General features: G+C 40.2%; 1 protein-coding gene across 3 annotated transcripts in view; it reads right to left on the bottom strand.

The window, feature by feature from the left end:
• CNTFR (ciliary neurotrophic factor receptor) overlaps positions 1 to 21,632 on the bottom strand; it is a 1,195,985-nt gene that overhangs the window by 394,524 nt on the left and 779,829 nt on the right. For all 3 annotated transcript variants that reach the window (XM_053700981.1, XM_053700983.1, XM_053700982.1), the window contains exon 6: positions 7,779 to 8,009. In XM_053700981.1, the coding sequence (XP_053556956.1) occupies positions 7,779 to 8,009 (231 nt within the window). The remainder of the gene's footprint in view (positions 1 to 7,778; positions 8,010 to 21,632) is intronic.

Genomic DNA, 21,632 nt, shown 5'->3' with positions numbered 1-21,632 from the left:
AGTGGCTAATCCGAAAGGAAGCGCCACGAACTGGTAATGTTTGTCCAGGAATGCAAACCTTAGGAACCGAAGATGTTCCTTGTGGATAGGAATATGTAGATACGCATCCTTTAAATCCACCGTGGTCATGAATTGACCTTCCTGGATGGAAGGAAGGATAGTTCGAATGGTTTCCATCTTGAACGATGGGACCTTGAGAAATTTGTTTAAGATCTTGAGATCTAGGATTGGTCTGAACGTTCCCTCTTTTTTGGGAACTATGAACAGATTGGAGTAGAACCCCATCCCTTGTTCTCTCAATGGAACAGGATGAATCACTCCCATTTTTAACAGGTCTTCTACACAATGTAAGAACGCCTGTCTTTTTATGTGGTCTGAAGACAACTGAGACCTGTGGAACCTCCCCCTTGGGGGAAGTCCCTTGAATTCCAGAAGATAACCCTGGGAGACTATTTCTAGCGCCCAAGGATCCAGAACATCTCTTGCCCAAGCCTGAGCGAAGAGAGAGAGTCTGCCCCCCACCAGATCCGGTCCCGGATCGGGGGCCGATATTTCATGCTGTCTTGGTAGCAGTGGCAGGTTTATTGGCCTGCTTTCCCTTGTTCCAGCCTTGCATTGGTCTCCAAGCTGGCTTGGCCTGAGAAGTATTACCCTCTTGCTTAGAGGACGTAGCACCTTGGGCTGGTCCGTTTTTACGAAAGGGACGAAAATTAGGTCTATTTTTTGCCTTGAAAGGCCGATCCTGAGGAAGGGCATGGCCCTTACCCCCAGTGATATCAGAGATAATCTCTTTCAAGTCAGGACCAAACAGCGTTTTCCCCTTGAAAGGAATGTTTAGTAGCTTGTTCTTGGAAGACGCATCAGCCGACTAAGATTTCAACCAAAGCGCTCTGCGCGCCACAATAGCAAACCCAGAATTCTTAGCCGCTAACTTAGCCAATTGCAAAGAGGCGTCTAGAGTGAAAGAATTAGCCAATTTGAGAGCATTGACTCTGTCCATAATCTCCTCATAAGGAGGAGAGTCACTATCGAGCACCTTAATCAGTTCATCAAACCAGAAATATGCGGCTGTAGTGACAGGGACAATGCATGAAATGGGTTGTAGAAGGTAACCCTGCTGAACAAACATCTTTTTAAGCAAACCTTCTAATTTTTTATCCATAGGATCTTTGAAAGCACAACTATCCTCTATGGGAATAGTGGTGCGTTTGTTTAAAGTAGAAACCGCTCCCTCGACCTTGGGGACTGACTGCCATAAGTCCTTTCTGGGGTCGACCATAGGAAACAATTTTTTAAATATGGGGGGAGGGACGAAAGGAATACCGGGCCTTTCCCATTCTTTATTAACAATGTCCGCCACCCGCTTGGGTATAGGAAAAGCTTCTGGGAGCCCCGGCACCTCTAGGAACTTGTCCATTTTACATAGTTTCTCTGGGATGACCAAATTTTCACAATCATCCAGAGTGGATAATACCTCCTTAAGCAAAATGCGGAGATGTTCCAATTTAAATTTAAAAGTAATCACATCAGATTCAGCCTGCTGAGAAATGTTCCCTAAATCAGTAATTTCTCCCTCAGACAAAACCTCCCTGGCCCCCTCAGATTGGGTTAGGGGCCCTTCAGAGATATTAATATCAGCGTCGTCATGCTCTTCAGTAACTAAAACAGAGCATCCACGCTTACGCTGACAAGGGTTCATTTTGGCTAAAATGTTTTTGACAGAATTATCCATTACAGCCGTTAATTGTTGCATAGTAAAGAGTATTGGCGCGCTAGATGTACTAGGGGCCTCCTGAGTGGGCAAGACTCGTGTAGACGAAGGAGGGAATGATGCAGTACCATGCTTACTCCCCTCACTTGAGGAATCATCTTGGGCATCATTGTCATTATCACATAAATCACATTTATTTAAATGAATAGGAATTCTGGCTTCCCCACATTCAGAACACAGTCTATCTGGTAGTTCAGACATGTTAAACAGGCATAAACTTGATAAGAAAGTACAAACAACGTTTTGAAATAAAACCGTTACTGTCACTTTAAATTTTAAACTGAACACACTTTATTACTGCAATTGCGAAAAAACATGAAGGAATTGTTCAAAATTCACCAAACTTTCACCACAGTGTCTTAAAGCCTTGAAAATATTGCACACCAATTTTGGAAGCTTTAACCCTTAAAATAACGGAACCGGAGCCGTTTTAAGCTTTAACCCCTTTACAGTCCCTGGTATCTGCTTTGCTGAGACCCAACCAAACCCAAAGGGGAATACGATACCAAATGACGCCTTCAGAAGTCTTTTATAAGTATCAGAGCTCCTCTCACATGCGAATGCATGCCATGCCTCTCAAAAACAAGTGCGCAACACCGGCGCGAAAATGAGACTCTGCCTATGCTTTGGGAAAACCCCTAAAGAATAAGGTGTCTAAAACAGTGCCTGCCGATATTATCATATCAAAATACCCAGAATAAATGATTCCTCAAGGCTAAATAAGTGTTAATATCAATCGATTTAGCCCAAAAAAGGTCTACAGTCTAAATAAGCCCTTGTGAAGCCCTTATTTACAATCGTAATAAACATGGCTTACCGGATCCCATAGGGAAAATGACAGCTTCCAGCATTACATCGTCTTGTTAGAATGTGTCATACCTCAAGCAGCAAAGGACTGCAAACTGTTCCCCCAACTGAAGTTAATTGCTCTCAACAGTCCTGTGTGGAACAGCCATGGATTTTAGTTACGGTTGCTAAAATCATTTTCCTCATACAAACAGAATTCTTCATCTCTTTTCTGTTTCTGAGTAAATAGTACGTACCAGCACTATTTGAAAATAACAAACTCTTGATTGAATAATGAAAAACTACAGTTAAACACTAAAAAACTCTAAGCCATCTCCGTGGAGATGTTGCCTGTACAACGGCAAAGAGAATGACTGGGGTAGGCGGAGCCTAGGAGGGATCATGTGACCAGCTTTGCTGGGCTCTTTGCCATTTCCTGTTGGGGAAGAGAATATCCCACAAGTAAGGATGACGCCGCGGACCGGACACACCTATGTTGGAGAAAAAGAAACAATTCTTATAAATATGGGACTATGAGAAACATAGGATACAACACAAATAATAACAAATACAGTAATAAGAAATTCCTGAAAGGTTCTTATCTGGAAATGCTGTCTTCGTCTGCAATGTTATATAGATGGTAAATGTCCCAATTGGGGTGGGAATAGTCCCAAATGATGAATGTGATCAAATACCAGGATGAGCAATGATCAGGAACACAGATGATGACTGGAGTCAGCTGCTTTGTCAGGGAAATCAGGATCTAAGAGCAAGTTTTCTCTGTGAAAAAAATCACAAAAAGACAAAGGCGCCTCCTAGTGTAATACAGTTGGTGAAAGAGATTTGTTAGGTAATCAAAAAGGTACTCACAAGTGGAGCAGCACCCAATTGTGCTAAATCAAACAGACTGGGATCTCACAGTGTCCCAGCTCACTGACACTGCAAGGAAACTGGTTTCTCCAATGTCTTGCCGGACTGACAGAGCTCAGACTCTCACAAAGAGGTTTACATAAAACCACATTTTATTAATAAAATAAAAATCTCAGTGTCTCATGACACTAGATATTAAAAGAACAAGCAACGCGTTTCTCAGACTGCTGTCTGTTTCATCAGGCTTCTCCCTAGCACTGATCTTAATTCTAGCTTTATCCTGGTCCTAATCACAACTTAAAGCCATGACCATAGCCCCAGACACAACGCTAGCGTTAACGAAAACCTTAGCCCTAACCACAGTCGTATACCTAAACTTAGTAATAACTCATCCCTTAAACCAACCCTAGATCTAACTAGGGCCCTAGTTCTATCCATAGCCTTAACTCAACCTTTAGCCCTCAACCTCATAAGCAGTGTTTCACTGTTCCTCACCCAGCTTTATTCCTCCTACACAGCTGTTTCTGGTTAATGATAATGTTTCAATGTACATATTCCACTCCTGTTTGGTGTAAACATGCACCTGACTATCTGCCTACAAAATCCCTAACTTTGTGCAAATGTACCTAAAATAACTGATGCTGTTTTGAAGACAAAGGGTGGTCACACCTAATACTGATTTGATTTAGATGTTTCTTCTGTTCACTCACTTTGCATTTTGTGATAAAAAATAAACGTTTAACTCTTCTATTTTAAAGCATTCTTACTTTACAACATTTTTCTACACCTGCCTAAAACTATTGCACAGTGGTGTATGAAAACACACAAGCAAGTGCATCCACGTTTATTTTAGAAGGAAATGCAACATAGGAACCTGCACAGGAAAGGAGCTAAATACTACTATGTTAGGTACAAAATATAGGATCATAGTGTGATTACTCACAGCTAAATATACAATAAATAACACCTGAACTCACGTTGTAACGCTCATTCCTACCACAGATTAATCTCCCTATACAATTGTACATAGATTCTGTGAAGAATCCCTTCCCACTAACAAAAGACAATTTATATTTCAAATAACCATCCGTGTAGTATTGTGATGACTAGCAAACATGCATTGTTTTCAGGTCCAATGCATTACATCTATAAAAGGCTTCAAGGTCTTTATTCTAAATGACTGAAGAACATTCCAAGGACCAGATCACAAGTCACACACATTTGGTAATACGTGACATTGCTTTGCGATCAGACATTTGCAAGTAAAATCAGGTATTAAAATGTATTGTTTCAAATGTTTAACCAAATGCCCATTACTTATATGTCGCATACCCTATGCTGTCAATGTGAACATTGTGCTCATATTAGCTGTGGATTAAGCGTTTGCGTAAAATACTGCATTCCCTTTCTATGCTTATGACAATGAGGTATTAAATGTCATATCTTGCTAATCATGGCAGGTGTATAGCAAAACAGGTAAACAAAAACCCTACATCTATTATCGGAAGGAAATGACACACTTGTAATATCCAACATGAATAGCGAAGCTCACACCATACTATCCTGTGAAGGGTAAATATTAACCATAGACTTGTAATACAGAAACTAAACATATATGAATTGTTCTTCAGCAATGTTTATGCTCCATAATTCTCTGATTTGTATGTATGACGTGTAATGTGTATGACGTGTAATGTGCAAAGTAGATGCCTTTGGTTCTTCAAGTAGCCAGAAAAATGAAGTTATGCATTCAGCCAATGAAGTAAATGCATTTATAGTTATAGAAGATAAAGGGGCATATGTATAAAGCTTCGAATGGAGCTTGATGCCCCGTGTTTCTGGTGAGCCTGCAGACTCGCCAGAAACAGCAGTTATGAAGCTGCTATCACAAAGACCGCGCGGACAGACATCGCCACAATACAACCCGATCGAGTACGATCGGGTTGATTGACACCCCCTGCTGGCGGCCCATTGGCCGCGAGTCTGCAGGGGGCGGCGTTGCACCAGCAGCTCTTGTGAGCTGCTGGCACAATGCTGAATACGGCGAGCGTATTGCTCGTCGTATTCAGCGAGGTCTGGCGGACCTGATCCGCAGTGTCGGATCAGGTCCGCCAGACCTTGATACATATGCCCCAAATAATCAAAGACGTAGGAATGAATTGCTAAAGAAGAAAACCATAGCAAGTGTCATAGAATATGCCCTCAAGTCCTGCATGAGCACAGGTTGTTGTTGCATGAATGGTGCTGGAGATTTTTGTATAGAACATACAGTTCGATCCATATGAGAGTATAATTCCCTCTAGTAAGATGTATTCTAGACAATAAATGCAAACTGACTTCTATCATATGTGCTTAATGTTAGGAAGAGTGTCCCTTCAAGCATTTATCTTTTTTCTATTACAAGGGAGCATAACACACAGTGAAATCAGCGGCACATTCATATGGATGCAACACATTTCATGGCCCATTTAAAGTAATGAGCTATAAAACAGTCTTTTTTGTTTTAATCAACAGCTCTGATGCAGGCAATAGAATATCATTATACTCAATATATGTAAAAAGGCACTGGTCATCCATTATACTCCAGCTTTATCCTATTCAATTATTTTATTGCAGTATCATACAAATGTGCTCCCTCCATTCTAAGTCCCAAACATTTTAAATCTGTCTAACAAACGATAGGATTAACTTCCTCCATGTCCCTTCCAAATCAGATTATACCATGTGCCCTTGGCTGGATGTCCAGAAGAGTTATTTTTCAACTAGAACGGACAAAAACCATGCTTCACCTGTGACTGTTATCTCATACATTAGATGGTTCATTAACTTGGAAGCAATAAACTACAACATTTAGCAGAATAAATACAACATACTATGATATTATAAGTATTACTATTATGATCTATGTCATCCCTAAATCTTCTATTCCACGTAGTCCTCAATATTCAGACAGACGTGTGAGATGAGTGACATATGCCTGTGCGCGGTTCATGGCTAACAATTTGTGGCCATATAAAATTTCAAAAGAAACAGAAAACTATTTAGCATAATACATAAAAATAGATTTTTTTATGCTTGTTTAAATTTCAGATTAAATATATCTCAGTGATATAATCATAAATACAGGGTAAATGTTAAAGACTTGCAACCTCTACAGCTTGGGACAGATGTGTATCCGCTAGCTGGTATCAGGGGAGTTATTAAGGTGCTTGACGTATAGGAGATGGTGACCGAGTGACAATCACACAACGCATTTCACACCAGTGCTCTACTTTAATCAGGTCTAATTCACATACATAATCTTCTCCAACTTACATAACACTAGTTTTGCTAAACAGTACGTTTGTAGAGAAATCCATGGTGTTAAATAAACTGAGATGCAGAACAAATCTCGGTAGTTAAAGGGACACTAAACACTTTATTTCATGCATATATCTCTAAACATGGAGGTGCCATTATGGAACCTAGGTTACACTGAAGGTATTTGAAGGAAAATTGCTGCACATGTGCAAACTGGAATGTAGTGAAAGACCAATTTCAATATGGCGGCACCCAGGACTAGAGAGAGAATAACCTCAATACTATGCTTATAAAATGTATTGAGTGTTTACTGTTCCCTTAAAAAAACTTTATAAATATGTTATTAACCATATTAATTATACACACTCTCATCAATATGTCCGGATGTTGATTTACATTTAGCACTTTATACGTTCAATAAATAGACTATAACCTCTGTCATCAACATAACATATTTTATTGCAATATTACATTTTACGCTAATTGAAATGAATGCTATGCTACATCTACATTAACAAGACAGGATGGTGCAATAGTTATATGTTCTAATGCCGTAGACTATTTCTCACCCTGGTGGGCTCCTAACTATTGGGTTGATCACAATCTAATCTAAAGGATTGTTATCAATCTCTAGGTTCTTTACCCCAGCAAAAGATTCAAGTTATAGCAATAAACTTCCACACCTGAACTCATCTTGAGCCAGTTATTGGTAGCTACAATCATATGCCACTCACTGGAGTGGACTTCAACGATGTGTTTAACCTATAGTGTGAAATTAAAATGTTTTAGCACATTAGAGCATTTTCCTCTTCTGCCAGCAGCAAGTACAATTAAATAATACATATAATAATACATATATAACCAACCATACAGAAGAGGAGAAAAATCCCCTTGTTCTCTCTGTAATGACACAATCACGTTCTCCAAACTTAGGACCTTCTACATTTTTCTCTGATTGCCAAGATGATATTAAATGATAGAAATACAGATATAATTTAGCATAATACACAAAGCTCCCCTATGCTACCACTGAGAATTTACTCGTACTTACGTCCAACTTTCAGTGCTGTCTGGTGCCAGCGTTGCCAAGAAGGTCCTTCAAAGCATGAATACAAGCCGTTATGAGATAAATCCACATTGCGCAACACCAGGGAGGATCCATTTAAAAATGAACTGTCCATGTCTGTTCCATTTACAGTCCATGTTACCACTGCGTCCCGATCCATTGTCCCACAACGTATGATTACATCAGAACCTATCCTCTCGTACTGGATGTGGGAATCTATGGAAACAAAGGATTACAGGTAAATAAGAGGTCTGATTAAGGCACGTACTTAGCAATGTAAAATGTTCTGTGCAATAGCTTACACCCTCCTAACAATAAACTGAGGAGTCAGCAAGTTTGGAATTAAAAACAGCACAAAATTCTGACATTTCTAATACCTATGTATAAAATCTAAAGCATATATTAGGGCCTATTTGTCCTGATCCGGTCCTCAAGACATCGCTGAATGCGGAGAGCAATACGCTCTCCGTATTCAGCATTGCACCAGCTGCTCTTGTGAGCTGCTGGTGCAATGCCGCCCCCTGCAGACTCGCGGCCAATCGGCCGCCAGCAGGGGGTATCAATCAACCCGATTGTACTCAATTGGGTTGAATTCCGGCGATTCCATCAGAGCAGGTGGACATGGTTATGGAGCAGTAGTCTGAAGACTCGCCAGAAACACGGGCTCCGTTCGGAGCTTGACAGTTTGGCCCCTAAGAGTGAGATAAGGAAATATGTAATGAAAAAAGAATCACTATTTTGTTTACGACAAATATTAATCAGAATTAAACATAGAAACAAATGCATATTTCTAACATAACATAAGAATAACAAAAATAGATTTTATTAAACGTATTTACTCACATGCATGCAGTTTTTAGATTCCAAAATAACAAGAATATAACATAAATTAGTGTTTTATTGGAAACTACTACTTACTACAATATTCTTGTGAGTCACTGGCTTCTCTGAGCTACACTTTTTAGATGTAACCGGTGGAGCGATAACAGTTATGCGCAAGCGAAATCTGGTTTATTGGGGGTGTTTGCACGTGTCTGGTTTTTCGCTTGTATTACTATTTTAAAGTAAACTCAATTGCTTGAGTACAATTGAAGTTAACGCTCATTGAGATAGGGCGCAGAGCTCTGGTTAGCTGTTTCGCAAAACAAAAAAGTGTCACAAAACATAAAAAATACAATACAAAGTATAATTGCACTCATAATGACACTGTCTGATAAAAAATATTGCACACAAAGTTAAGGGATCAAAGATATGAGGTTTTAGGTGTTAGAAAAAAAAAGGCAGACAAAGGGCTTTAACATAGAGATACATATATATACATGTCTAAAGATGTATATATGTATCTTTGTGCGTGGCCGGACTTTTGGCCGACGGACACTTGGCCGAAGGACACTTGGCCGACGGACATTTGGCCGACGGACATTTGGCCGAAACACAAGTGGCTGTCAGATAACAGTCCGGCACAAGATAGATAGATTTGATAGATAGATAGATACATAGATTAGATAGATAGATCAATAGATGCAATAGATACATTTGATAGATACGATAGATAGATAGATTTGATAGATAAATAGATAGATTTGATAGATAGATAGTTTCCCAGACAGAGAATTACAAAACGTGCGGCCTAGGACCCATGGTAAGGTTCCCAGAGGCAGTTGCGGCGCCCGAGGCTGTGATTAGAACAGAGCACTCTGGTAACGCATCTGCCCTCGGCCGAAATCGGAACATTCTTTAGCTTTCTGTCTGTCAGCCAAATGTCTGTCGGCCAAATGTCCGTCTGCCAAATGTCCTTCTGCCAAAAGTCTTTCTGCATTTTGTCAGAGCACCATCTTTGTGTGTACATATGTATTTAGGCATTTGCATGTGTATATATGTATTTACAGACATACATACACATATAAACAGATAAACACATAGAGATACATATATATATATATATATATATATATATACACACACATGTCTAAAGATGTATATATGTATCTTTGTGTGTACATATGTATTTAGGCATTTGCATGTGTATATATGTATTTACAGACATACATACACATATAAACAGATAAACACATAGAGATACATACATATACATGTCTAAAGATGTATATATGTATCTTTGTGTGTACATATGTATTTAGGCATTTGCATGTGTATATATGTATTTACTATAAACAGATAAACACATAGGGGTCAATTTACTAATGTGTGAGCGGACATGATACGATGCAGCGTATCATGTCCGCTGCACATCGATAAATGTATTGCACCAGCAGTTCTTGTGAACTGCTGGTGCAATACTGCCCCCTGCAGATTCGTAGCCAATCGGCCGCTAGCAGGGGGTGTCAATCAGCCTGATCGTATTCGATCGGATTGATTTCTGTCCGCGACCTCAGAGCAGGCGGACAAGTTATGGAGCAGCGGTCTTTAGACCTCTGCTTTATAACTTCTGTGTCCGGCGAGCCTGAAGGTTCACCAGAAACACGGGGCATCAAGCTCCATACGGAGTTTGATAAATTGACCCCATAAAGTGTTATACTGTGTATTTAATGTAAATATTTCACATTCCAATGTTCTGCACATAGAAGAATGTGTTCTATGTATTTTTAAATAGATATTCCTATATAAATCTATCTATCTATCTATCTATCTATCTGTATGTGTGTGTGTAAATATATATTTTACCAAAAAATCATTAAATATACTGGTATATAGAAATATGTATTTATGGATAAATAGAACATATTCTTCTATGTGCAGAACATTGGAATGTGAAACATTAATATTTCATGTCGGGTTAGCGCACTTGAGAAGATGCAATAGGGTTTTCCACTTTTTTGATACATTGGCTTCTATAGGGGAATAGGTTATTGCAAAAAACTTTTTACTTTCAACTTGTAATACGAGTGCCACCCAATGTATGCAAAACGTTTACTTCTAGCGGAGGTAACACTCAAGTGGTGGCGGTAAATACCGCTTCACTTGTAATCTGGCCCATAATATATTAAAAGTGTCACTATAGTGACCGAGCAAACATGCTCAGCATACCCATCATGCCTATACCACCATATATATATATAATGCTCCTTCTACATGCAAACTTCAAAGCCTACCTCTTCAACAAAGATCATCAAGAGAACAAAGCAAAAACAAACTGTAACCTCAAAGTTACATTTTGAATTTAAATAATTGTGATTCTCTTTAAAGGGATAGCAAAATGCTAAATCACTTGAAACTGGCACAGCATAAGAGCAAAATGCTGACTAACAAATCTCACTGACTAACACATCTCTGTGTAAAACATATATTTTACCTTAACATTTCCTCGTCAGCCACATCCTACAGCAAGGGAACACACATCTGGCATGTGAAGCACAGTCACTTTACCACATACTACAGCAAGGGAACACACATCTGGCATGTGAAGCACAGTCACTTTACCACATACTACAGCAAGGGAACACACATCTGGCATGTGAAGCACAGTCACTTTACCACATACTACAGCAAGGGAACACACATCTGGCATGTGAAGCACAGTCACTTTACCACATACTACAGCAAGGGAACACACATCTGGCATGTGAAGCACAGTCACTTTACCACACCCTACAGAAAGGGAACACACATCTGGCATGTGAAGCACAGTCACTTTACCACATCCTACAGCAAGGGAACACACATCTGGCATGTGAAGCACAGTCACTTTACCACATCCTACAGCAAGGGAACACACATCTGGCATGTAAAGCACAGTCACTTTACCACATACTACAGCAAGGGAACACACATCTGGCATGTGAAGCACAGTCACTTTACCACATCCTACAGCAAGGGAACACACATCTGGCATGTAAAGCACAGTCACTTTACCACATACTACAGCAAGGGAACACACATCTGGCATGTGAAGCACAGTCACTTTACCACATCCTACAGCAAGGGAACACACATCTGGCATGTAAAGCACAGTCACTTTACCACATCCTACAGCAAGGGAACACACATCTGGCATGTGAAGCACAGTCACTTTACCACATACTACAGCAAGGGAACACACATCTGGCATGTAAAGCACAGTCACTTTACCACATACTACAGCAAGGGAACACACATCTGGCATGTGAAGCACAGTCACTTTATCACATACTACAGCAAGGGAACACACATCTGGCATGTGAAGCACAGTCACTTTACCACATCCTACAGCAAGGGAACACACATCTGGCATGTGAAGCATAGTCACTTTATCACATGCTACAGCAAGGGAACACACATCTGGCATGTAAAGCACAATCACTTTATCACATGCTACAGCAAGGGAACACACATCTGGCATGTAAAGCACAGTCACTTTACCACATCCTACAGCAAGGGAACACACATCTGGCATGTAAAGCACAGTCACTTTATCACATGCTACAGCAAGGGAACACACATCTGGCATGTGAAGCATAGTCACTTTATCACATGCTACAGCAAGGGAACACACATCTGGCATGTGAAGCATAGTCACTTTACCACATACTACAGCAAGGGAACACACATCTGGCATGTAAAGCACAGTCACTTTACCACATCCTACAGCAAGGGAACACACATCTGGCATGTAAAGCACAGTCACTTTACCACATCCTACAGCAAGGGAACACACATCTGGCATGTGAAGCACAGTCACTTTACCACATACTACGGCAAGGGAACACACATCTGGCATGTGAAGCACAGCCACTTTACCACATACTACAGCAAGGGAACACACATCTGGCATGTGAAGCACAGTCACTTTACCACATACTACGGCAAGGGAACACACATCTGGCATGTGAAGCACAGTCACTTTACCACATACTACGGCAAGGGAACACACATCTGGCATGTAAAGCACAGTCACTTTATCACATCCTACAGCAAGGGAACACACATCTGGCATGTGAAGCACAGTCACTTTACCACATCCTACAGCAAGGGAACACACATCTGGCATGTGAAGCACAGTCACTTTACCACATCCTACAGCAAGGGAACACACATCTGGCATGTGAAGCACAGTCACTTTATCACATACTACAGCAAGGGAACACACATCTGGCATATGAAGCACAGTCACTTTACCACATCCTACAGCAAGGGAACACACATCTGGCATGTAAAGCACAGTCACTTTACCACATCCTACAGCAAGGGAACACACATCTGGCATGTAAAGCACAGTCACTTTACCACATCCTACAGCAAGGGAACACACATCTGGCATGTGAAGCACAGTCACTTTACCACATCCTACAGCAAGGGAACACACATCTGGCATGTGAAGCACAGTCACTTTATCACATGCTACAGCAAGGGAACACACATCTGGCATGTGAAGCACAGTCACTTTACCACATCCTACAGCAAGGGAACACACATCTGGCATGTAAAGCACAGTCACTTTACCACATCCTACAGCAAGGGAACACACATCTGGCATGTGAAGCACAGTCACTTTACCACATCCTACAGCAAGGGAACACACATCTGGCATGTGAAGCACAGTCACTTTATCACATACTACAGCAAGGGAACACACATCTGGCATGTGAAGCACAGTCACTTTACCACATCCTACAGCAAGGGAACACACATCTGGCATGTGAAGCACAGTCACTTTATCACATGCTACAGCAAGGGAACACACATCTGGCATGTGAAGCACAGTCACTTTATCACATGCTACAGCAAGGGAACACACATCTGGCATGTGAAGCACAGTAACTTTACCACATACTACAGCAAGGGAACACACATCTGGCATGTGAAGCACAGTCACTTTACCACATCCTACAGCAAGGGAAGACACATCTGACATGTGAAGCACAGTCACTTTACCACATCCTACAGCAAGGGAACACACATCTGGCATGTGAGGCACAGTCACTTTACCACATCCTACAGCAAGGGAACACACATCTGGCATGTGAAGCACAGTCACTTTACCACATCCTACAGCAAGGGAACACACATCTGGCATGTGAAGCACAGTCACTTTACCACATCCTACAGCAAGGGAAGACACATCTGACATGTGAAGCACAGTCACTTTACCACATCCTACAGCAAGGGAACACACATCTGGCATGTGAGGCACAGTCACTTTACCACATCCTACAGCAAGGGAACACACATCTGGCATGTGAAGCACAGTCACTTTACCACATCCTACAGCAAGGGAACACATCTGGCATGTGAGGCACAGTCACCTTACCATATCCTACAGCAAGGGAACACACATCTGGCATGTGAAGCACAGTCACTTTACCACATCCTACAGCAAGGGAACACACATCTGGCATGTGAAGCACAGTCACTTTACCAAATACTACAGCAAGGGAACACACATCTGGCATGTGAAGCACAGTCACTTTGCCACATACTACAGCAAGGGAACACACATCTGGCATGTGAAGCACAGTCACTTTATCACATACTACAGCAAGGGAACACACATCTGGCATGTGAAGCACAGTCACTTTACCACATCCTACAGCAAGGGAACACACATCTGGCATGTGAAGCACAGTCACTTTACCACATACTACAGCAAGGGAACGCACATCTGGCATGTGAAGCACAGTCACTTTACCACATACTACAGCAAGGGAACACACATCTGGCATGTGAAGCACAGTCACTTTACCACATACTACAGCAAGGGAACACACATCTGGCATGTGAAGCACAGTCACTTTATTTCCATCCGCAGCCTAAGGAGGTTTACTATGAAATCTGGCAAGATTATGAGGAACTCCCACTAGATCACAGTATTAATGCAGCAATGAATGGCCTATTTTTTGACCATTCAAATGACAGTAAAAACACTAAGGCCTAGATTTGGAGTTCGGCAGTAGCCGTCAAAACCAGCGTTAGAGGCTCCTAACGCTGGTTTTGGCCGCCCGCTGGTATTTGGAGTCAGTGATTAAAGGGTCTAACGCTCACTTTGCAGCCGCGACTTTTCCATACCGCAGATCCCCCTACGCCATTTGCGTAGCCTATCTTTTCAATGGGATCTTTCTAACGCCGGTATTTAGAGTCGTTTCTGCAGTGAGCGTTAGAGCTCTAACGACAAGATTCCAGCCGCCTGAAAAAAGCAGGAGTTAAGAGCTTTCTGGCTAACGCCGGATTATAAAGCTCTTAACTACTGTACCCTAAAGTACACTAACACCCATAAACTACCTATGTACCCCTAAACCGAGCTCCCCCCACATCGCCGACACTCAATTAAATATTTTAACCCCTAATCTGCCGACCGCCACCTACGTTATACTTATGTACCCCTAATCTGCTGCCCCTAACCCCGCCGACCCCTATATTACATTTATTAACCCCTAATCTGCCCCCCACAACATCGCCGCCAGCTACTTAAAATAATTAACCCCTAATCTTCCGACCGCAAAGCGCCGCCACCTACGTTATCCCTATGTACCCCTAATCTGCTGCCCCTAACACCGCCGACCCCTATATTATATTTATTAACCCCTAATCTGCCCCCCACAACGTCGCCGACACCTACCTACACTTATTAACCCCTAATCTGCCGAGCGGACCTGAGCGCTACTATAATAAAGTTATTAACCCCTAATCCGCCTCACTAACCCTATCATAAATAGTATTAACCCCTAATCTGCCCTCCCTAACATCGCCGACACCTACCTTCAATTATTAACCCCTAATCTTCCGATCGGAGCTCACCGCTATTCTAATAAATGTATTAACCCCTAAAGCTAAGTCTAACCCTAACACTAACACCCCCCTAAGTTAAATATAATTTACATCTAACGAAATAAATTAACTCTTATTAAATAAATTATTCCTATTTAAAGATAAATACTTACCTGTAAAATAAATCCTAATATAGCTACAATATAAATAATAATTATATTGTAGCTATTTTAGGATTAATATTTATTTTACAGGCAACTTTGTATTTATATTAACTAGGTACAATAGCTATTAAATAGTTAAGAACTATTTAATAGCTACCTAGTTAAAATAATAACAAATTTACCTGTAAAATAAATCCTAACCTAAGTTATAATTAAACCTAACACTACCCTATCAATAAAATAATTAAATAAACCACCTACAATTACCTACAATTAACCTAACACTACACTATCAATAAATTAATTAAACACAATTCCTACCAATAAATACAATTAAATAAACTAGCTAAAGTACAAAAAATAAAAAAGAACTAAGTTACAGAAAATAAAAAAATATTTACAAACATAAGAAATATATTACAACAATTTTAAACTAATTACACCTACTCTAAGCCCCCTAATAAAATAACAAAGCCCCCCAAAATAAAAAATTCCCTACCCTATTCTAAATTAAAAAATTTACAAGCTCTTTTACCTTACCAGCCCTGAACAGGGCCCTTTGTGGGGCATGCCCCAAGAAGTTCAGCTCTTTTGCCTGTAAAAAAAAACATACAATACCCCCCCCCCAACATTACAACCCACCACCCACATACCCCGAAGCTAACCCAAACCCCCCTGAAATAAACCTAACACTAAGCCCCTGAAGATCTTCCTACCTTGTCTTCACCATCCAGGTATCACCGATCCGTCCTGGCTCCAAGATCTTCATCCAACCCAAGCGGGGGCTAGACATCCACTGAAGAAGTCCAGAAGAGGGTCCAAAGTCTTCCTCCTATCCGGCAAGAAGAGGACATCCGGACCGGCAAACATCTTCATCCAAGCGGCATCTTCGATCTTCTTCCATCCGGTGCGGAGCGGGTCCATGTTGAAGCAGGCGACGCGGATCCATCCTCTTCTTCCGATGTCTCCCGACGAATGACGGTTCCTTTAAGGGACGTCATCCAAGATGGCGTCCCTCGAATTCCGATTGGCTGATAGGATTCTATCAGCCAATCGGAATTAAGGTAGGAATTTTCTGATTGGCTGATGGAATCAGCCAATCAGAATCTAGTTCAATCCGATTGGCCGATCCAATCAGCCAATCAGATTGAGCTCGCATTCTATTGGCTGATCGGAACAGCCAATAGAATGCGAGCTCAATCTGATTGGCTGATTGGATCAGCCAATCGGATTGAACTTGATTCTGATTGGCTGATTCCATCAGCCAATCAGAAAATTCCTACCTTAATTCCGATTGGCTGATAGAATCCTATCAGCCAATCGGAATTCGAGGGACGCCATCTTGGATGACGTCCCTTAAAGGAACCGTCATTCGTCGGGAGACATCGGAAGAAGAGGATGGATCCGCGTCGCCTGCTTCAACATGGACCCGCTCCGCACCGGATGGAAGAAGATCGAAGATGCCGCTTGGATGAAGATGTTTGCCGGTCCGGATGTCCTCTTCTTGCCGGATAGGAGGAAGACTTTGGACCCTCTTCTGGACTTCTTCAGTGGATGTCTAGCCCCCGCTTGGGTTGGATGAAGATCTTGGAGCCAGGACGGATCGGTGATACCTGGATGGTGAAGACAAGGTAGGAAGATCTTCAGGGGCTTAGTGTTAGGTTTATTTAAGGGGGGTTTGGGTTAGATTAGGGGTATGTGGGTGGTGGGTTGTAATGTTGGGGGGGGGGTATTGTATGTTTTTTTTTACAGGCAAAAGAGCTGAACTTCTTGGGGCATGCCCCGCAAAGGGCCCTGTTCAGGGCTGGTAAGGTAAAAGAGCTTGTAAATTTTTTAATTTAGAATAGGGTAGGGAATTTTTTATTTTGGGGGGCTTTGTTATTTTATTAGGGGGCTTAGAGTAGGTGTAATTAGTTTAAAATTGTTGTAATATATTTCTTATGTTTGTAAATATTTTTTTATTTTCTGTAACTTAGTTCTTTTTTATTTTTTGTACTTTAGCTAGTTTATTTAATTGTATTTATTGGTAGGAATTGTGTTTAATTAATTTATTGATAGTGTAGTGTTAGGTTAATTGTAGGTAATTGTAGGTGGTTTATTTAATTATTTTATTGATAGGGTAGTGTTAGGTTTAATTATAACTTAGGTTAGGATTTATTTTACAGGTAAATTTGTTATTATTTTAACTAGGTAGCTATTAAATAGTTCTTAACTATTTAATAGCTATTGTACCTAGTTAATATAAATACAAAGTTGCCTGTAAAATAAATATTAATCCTAAAATAGCTACAATATAATTATTATTTATATTGTAGCTATATTAGGATTTATTTTACAGGTAAGTATCTTTAAATAGGAATAATTTATTTAATAAGAGTTAATTTATTTCGTTAGATGTAAATTATATTTAACTTAGGGGGGTGTTAGTGTTAGGGTTAGACTTAGCTTTAGGGGTTAATACATTTATTAGAATAGCGGTGAGCTCCGGTCGGCAGATTAGGGGTTAATAATTGAAGTTAGGTGTCGGCGATGTTAGGGAGGGCAGATTAGGGGTTAATACTATTTATGATAGGGTTAGTGAGGCGGATTAGGGGTTAATAACTTTATTATAGTAGCGCTCAGGTCCGCTCGGCAGATTAGGGGTTAATAAGTGTAGGTAGGTGTCGGCGACGTTGTGGGGGGCAGATTAGGGGTTAATAAATATAATATAGGGGTCGGCGATGTTAGGGCAGCAGATTAGGGGTACATAGGGATAACGTAGGTTGCGGCGGTTTACGGAGCGGCAGATTAGGGGTTAAAAGTGTAATGCAGGGGTCAGCGATAGCGGGGGCGGCAGATTAGGGGTTAATTAGTGTACGGCTAGGAGTGTTTAGACTCGGGGTACATGTTAGGGTGTTAGGTGCAGACGTAGGAAGTGTTTCCCCATAGGAAACAATGGGGCTGCGTTAGGAGCTGAACGCTGCTTTTTTGCAGGTGTTAGGTTTTTTTTCAGCTCAAACAGCCCCATTGTTTCCTATGTGAGAATCGTGCACGAGCACGTTTTTGAGGCCGGCCGCGTCCGTAAGCAACTCTGGTATCGAGAGTTGCATTTGCGGTAAAAATGCTCAACGCTCCTTTTTTGGAGCCTAACGCAGCATTTGTTTTAACTCTCGATACCAGAGTTAAATTTATGGTGCGGCCAGAAAAAAGCCCGCGGAGCGTTAACAGCCCTTTTACCGCCGAACTCCAAATCTAGGCCTATCTGAGCTGAGGAAATGTTGAGGTAAAATGTCTTGCTCTTTTTACATAGAGATCATCAAGTGATACTTTCTAGACAGCTTTTTAAAGATTTTCTGCAGCACTTTCAATTGATTTAGCATCTGGGTAAGATTTGGCATATCAGGGCGCTGACATGCCAAGTAAATCTAGTCAAATGCTATAAACAATATAACAACAGCAGCAGCTAGGGCCCAGTGAGTGGTGAGATGTCTCCTATGGCAAGTAATGGAGCTCACTGGAAAGCAGAAGACATCAACAATGTCCAGAAGCGCAGCCGACTTCTCTGGACTGAGATGAACAGTAGTACAGCAAAATTGTTTTCTGATCCGACGAATCAACAATTCAAGTAGTTTTTTTAAAAAACAGCCGTCATATTCTCTGGTCCAAAGAGGAAAAGGACCAACCAAGCTGTTATCAGCATTAAGTCCAAAAGCCAGTGTCTGTTATGGTATGGGGGGGTGTCAGTGCCCATGGCACGGGTAACTTGAATATCTGTGAGGGCACCAGTAACGCAGAAAGATATGTATATATTTTGAAGCAACATATGCTGCCATCCAGACGTCGTCTTTTCCAAGGACGTCCCTGCTTTTTCCAGTAGGATAACGCAAAACCCCATTCTGCCATGATTATAAGTGCATGGGTGCAGAGAGTACGGGTACTAGCATGGCCTGCCTGCAATCCTGACCGCCTATTGAGAATCTGCGGCGCATTATGAATTGCAAAATAAGGCAATGAAGGCCCCGTACAGTTGTGCAGCTGAAGACATGCATAATGGATGAATGAGGTAAAATTCCGCTTGCTAAACTTAACCAACTGGCGTCTTCAGTGCCCAAACGCTTAATAAGTGTTATTACAAGTAAACGTGATGTTACACAGTGGTAAACAGTCGACTCTCCCAACTTTTTTGGATTGTGTTGTAGTAATCACATTTGAAGTGAGTGTATATTTTCAAAAAATTAAATAAGGTGTTAATAATGTGTTTTCAACATAGTACGGGGTGAATAGAATGTTCAAATGATTCTTTTTTTTTTTTTTTTTTTTCCATAATGTCCCAACTTTGGGGCATATTTATCATGCTCTGTATGGAGCTTGATGCCCCGTGTTTCTGGCGAGCATTCAGGCTCGCCGGAAACACAAGGTATGAAGCAGCGGTCTAAAAAACACTGCTCCATAACCTGTCCGCCTGCTCTGAGGCGGCGGACAGACATCGCTAGAAATCAACCCGATATCAAATACGATTATACGGCTCATTGACACCCCCTGCTAGCGGCCAATTGGCAACGAATCTGCAGGGGGGTGGCATTGCACCAGCAATTCACAAGAACTGCTGGTGCAATGATAAAGGCTGAGAGCGAATGCTGTCGGCATTTATCGATGTGCAGTGGACATGATCCGCAATATGTATTTATGTGTTAATATGTGTATATATGTCTGAAAATACACATATAAATATATATATGTATGCAAACACACACACACATATATATATATTCACAGAGGCTGGTGCACTCGCACAAACAGGTGTCCAGTTGCCAGGGTGCTGAATGCTGGGCTTAAGGATAAGCAATAGAAGCTTTTATTTACGTGACATTTCGGGGACAGCTCCTGATGTCTGATGAAGGGGAGCTGTCCCCGAAACGTCACTTAAATAAAAGCTTCTATTGCTTATCCTTAAGCCCAGCGAGTGCTGTCTTCTCTTACCTTTATATATACACACACATAGACATATATACACATATAAACACATAAATACATATGAACATAAATATATAAATATATACACACACACACACAGACATATATATACACATATAAACACATAAATGCATATGAACATAAATATATATATATACACACACACAGACATATATATATACACATATAAACACATAAATACATATGAACATAAATATATATACACACACATAGACATATATACACATATAAACACATAAATACACATGAACATAAATATATATATATATACATACATACACACACATAGACATATATACACATATAAACACATAAATACATATGAACATAAATATATATATATATATATATATATATATACACACACATAGACATATATATACACATATAAACACATAAATACATATGAACATAAATATATATATATATACACACACACATAGACATATATATACACATATAAACACATAAGTACATATGAACATAAAATATATATATATATATATATATATATATATATATATATACACACACATAGACATATATACACATATAAACACAAAAGTACATATGAACATAAATATATATATATATATACACACACACACAGACATATATACACATATAAACACATAAATACATATGAACATAAATATATATATATATATATATATATATATACACACACATAGACATATATACACATATAAACACATAAATACATATGAACATAAATATATATATATATATATATATATATATATATATATATATACACACACACATAGACATATATATATATACACATATAAACACATATGAACATAAATATATATACACACACACACACAAACATATATATATATATATACACACACATATATATATATATATATATATATATACACACACACAGACATAGACATATGTTGACATGTATATGTATGTATCTATATGTAAAAGACCTTTGCAGCTTTTTTTTCTAACACCTGAGAACTCA

Source organism: Bombina bombina, chromosome 2 (genome assembly GCF_027579735.1).
Source record: "Bombina bombina isolate aBomBom1 chromosome 2, aBomBom1.pri, whole genome shotgun sequence".
Classification (NCBI taxonomy): Eukaryota; Metazoa; Chordata; class Amphibia; order Anura; family Bombinatoridae; genus Bombina; species Bombina bombina.
The sequence above is the reverse complement of the archived record's forward strand: the minus strand, read 5'-3'. Positions and strand labels throughout refer to the sequence as shown.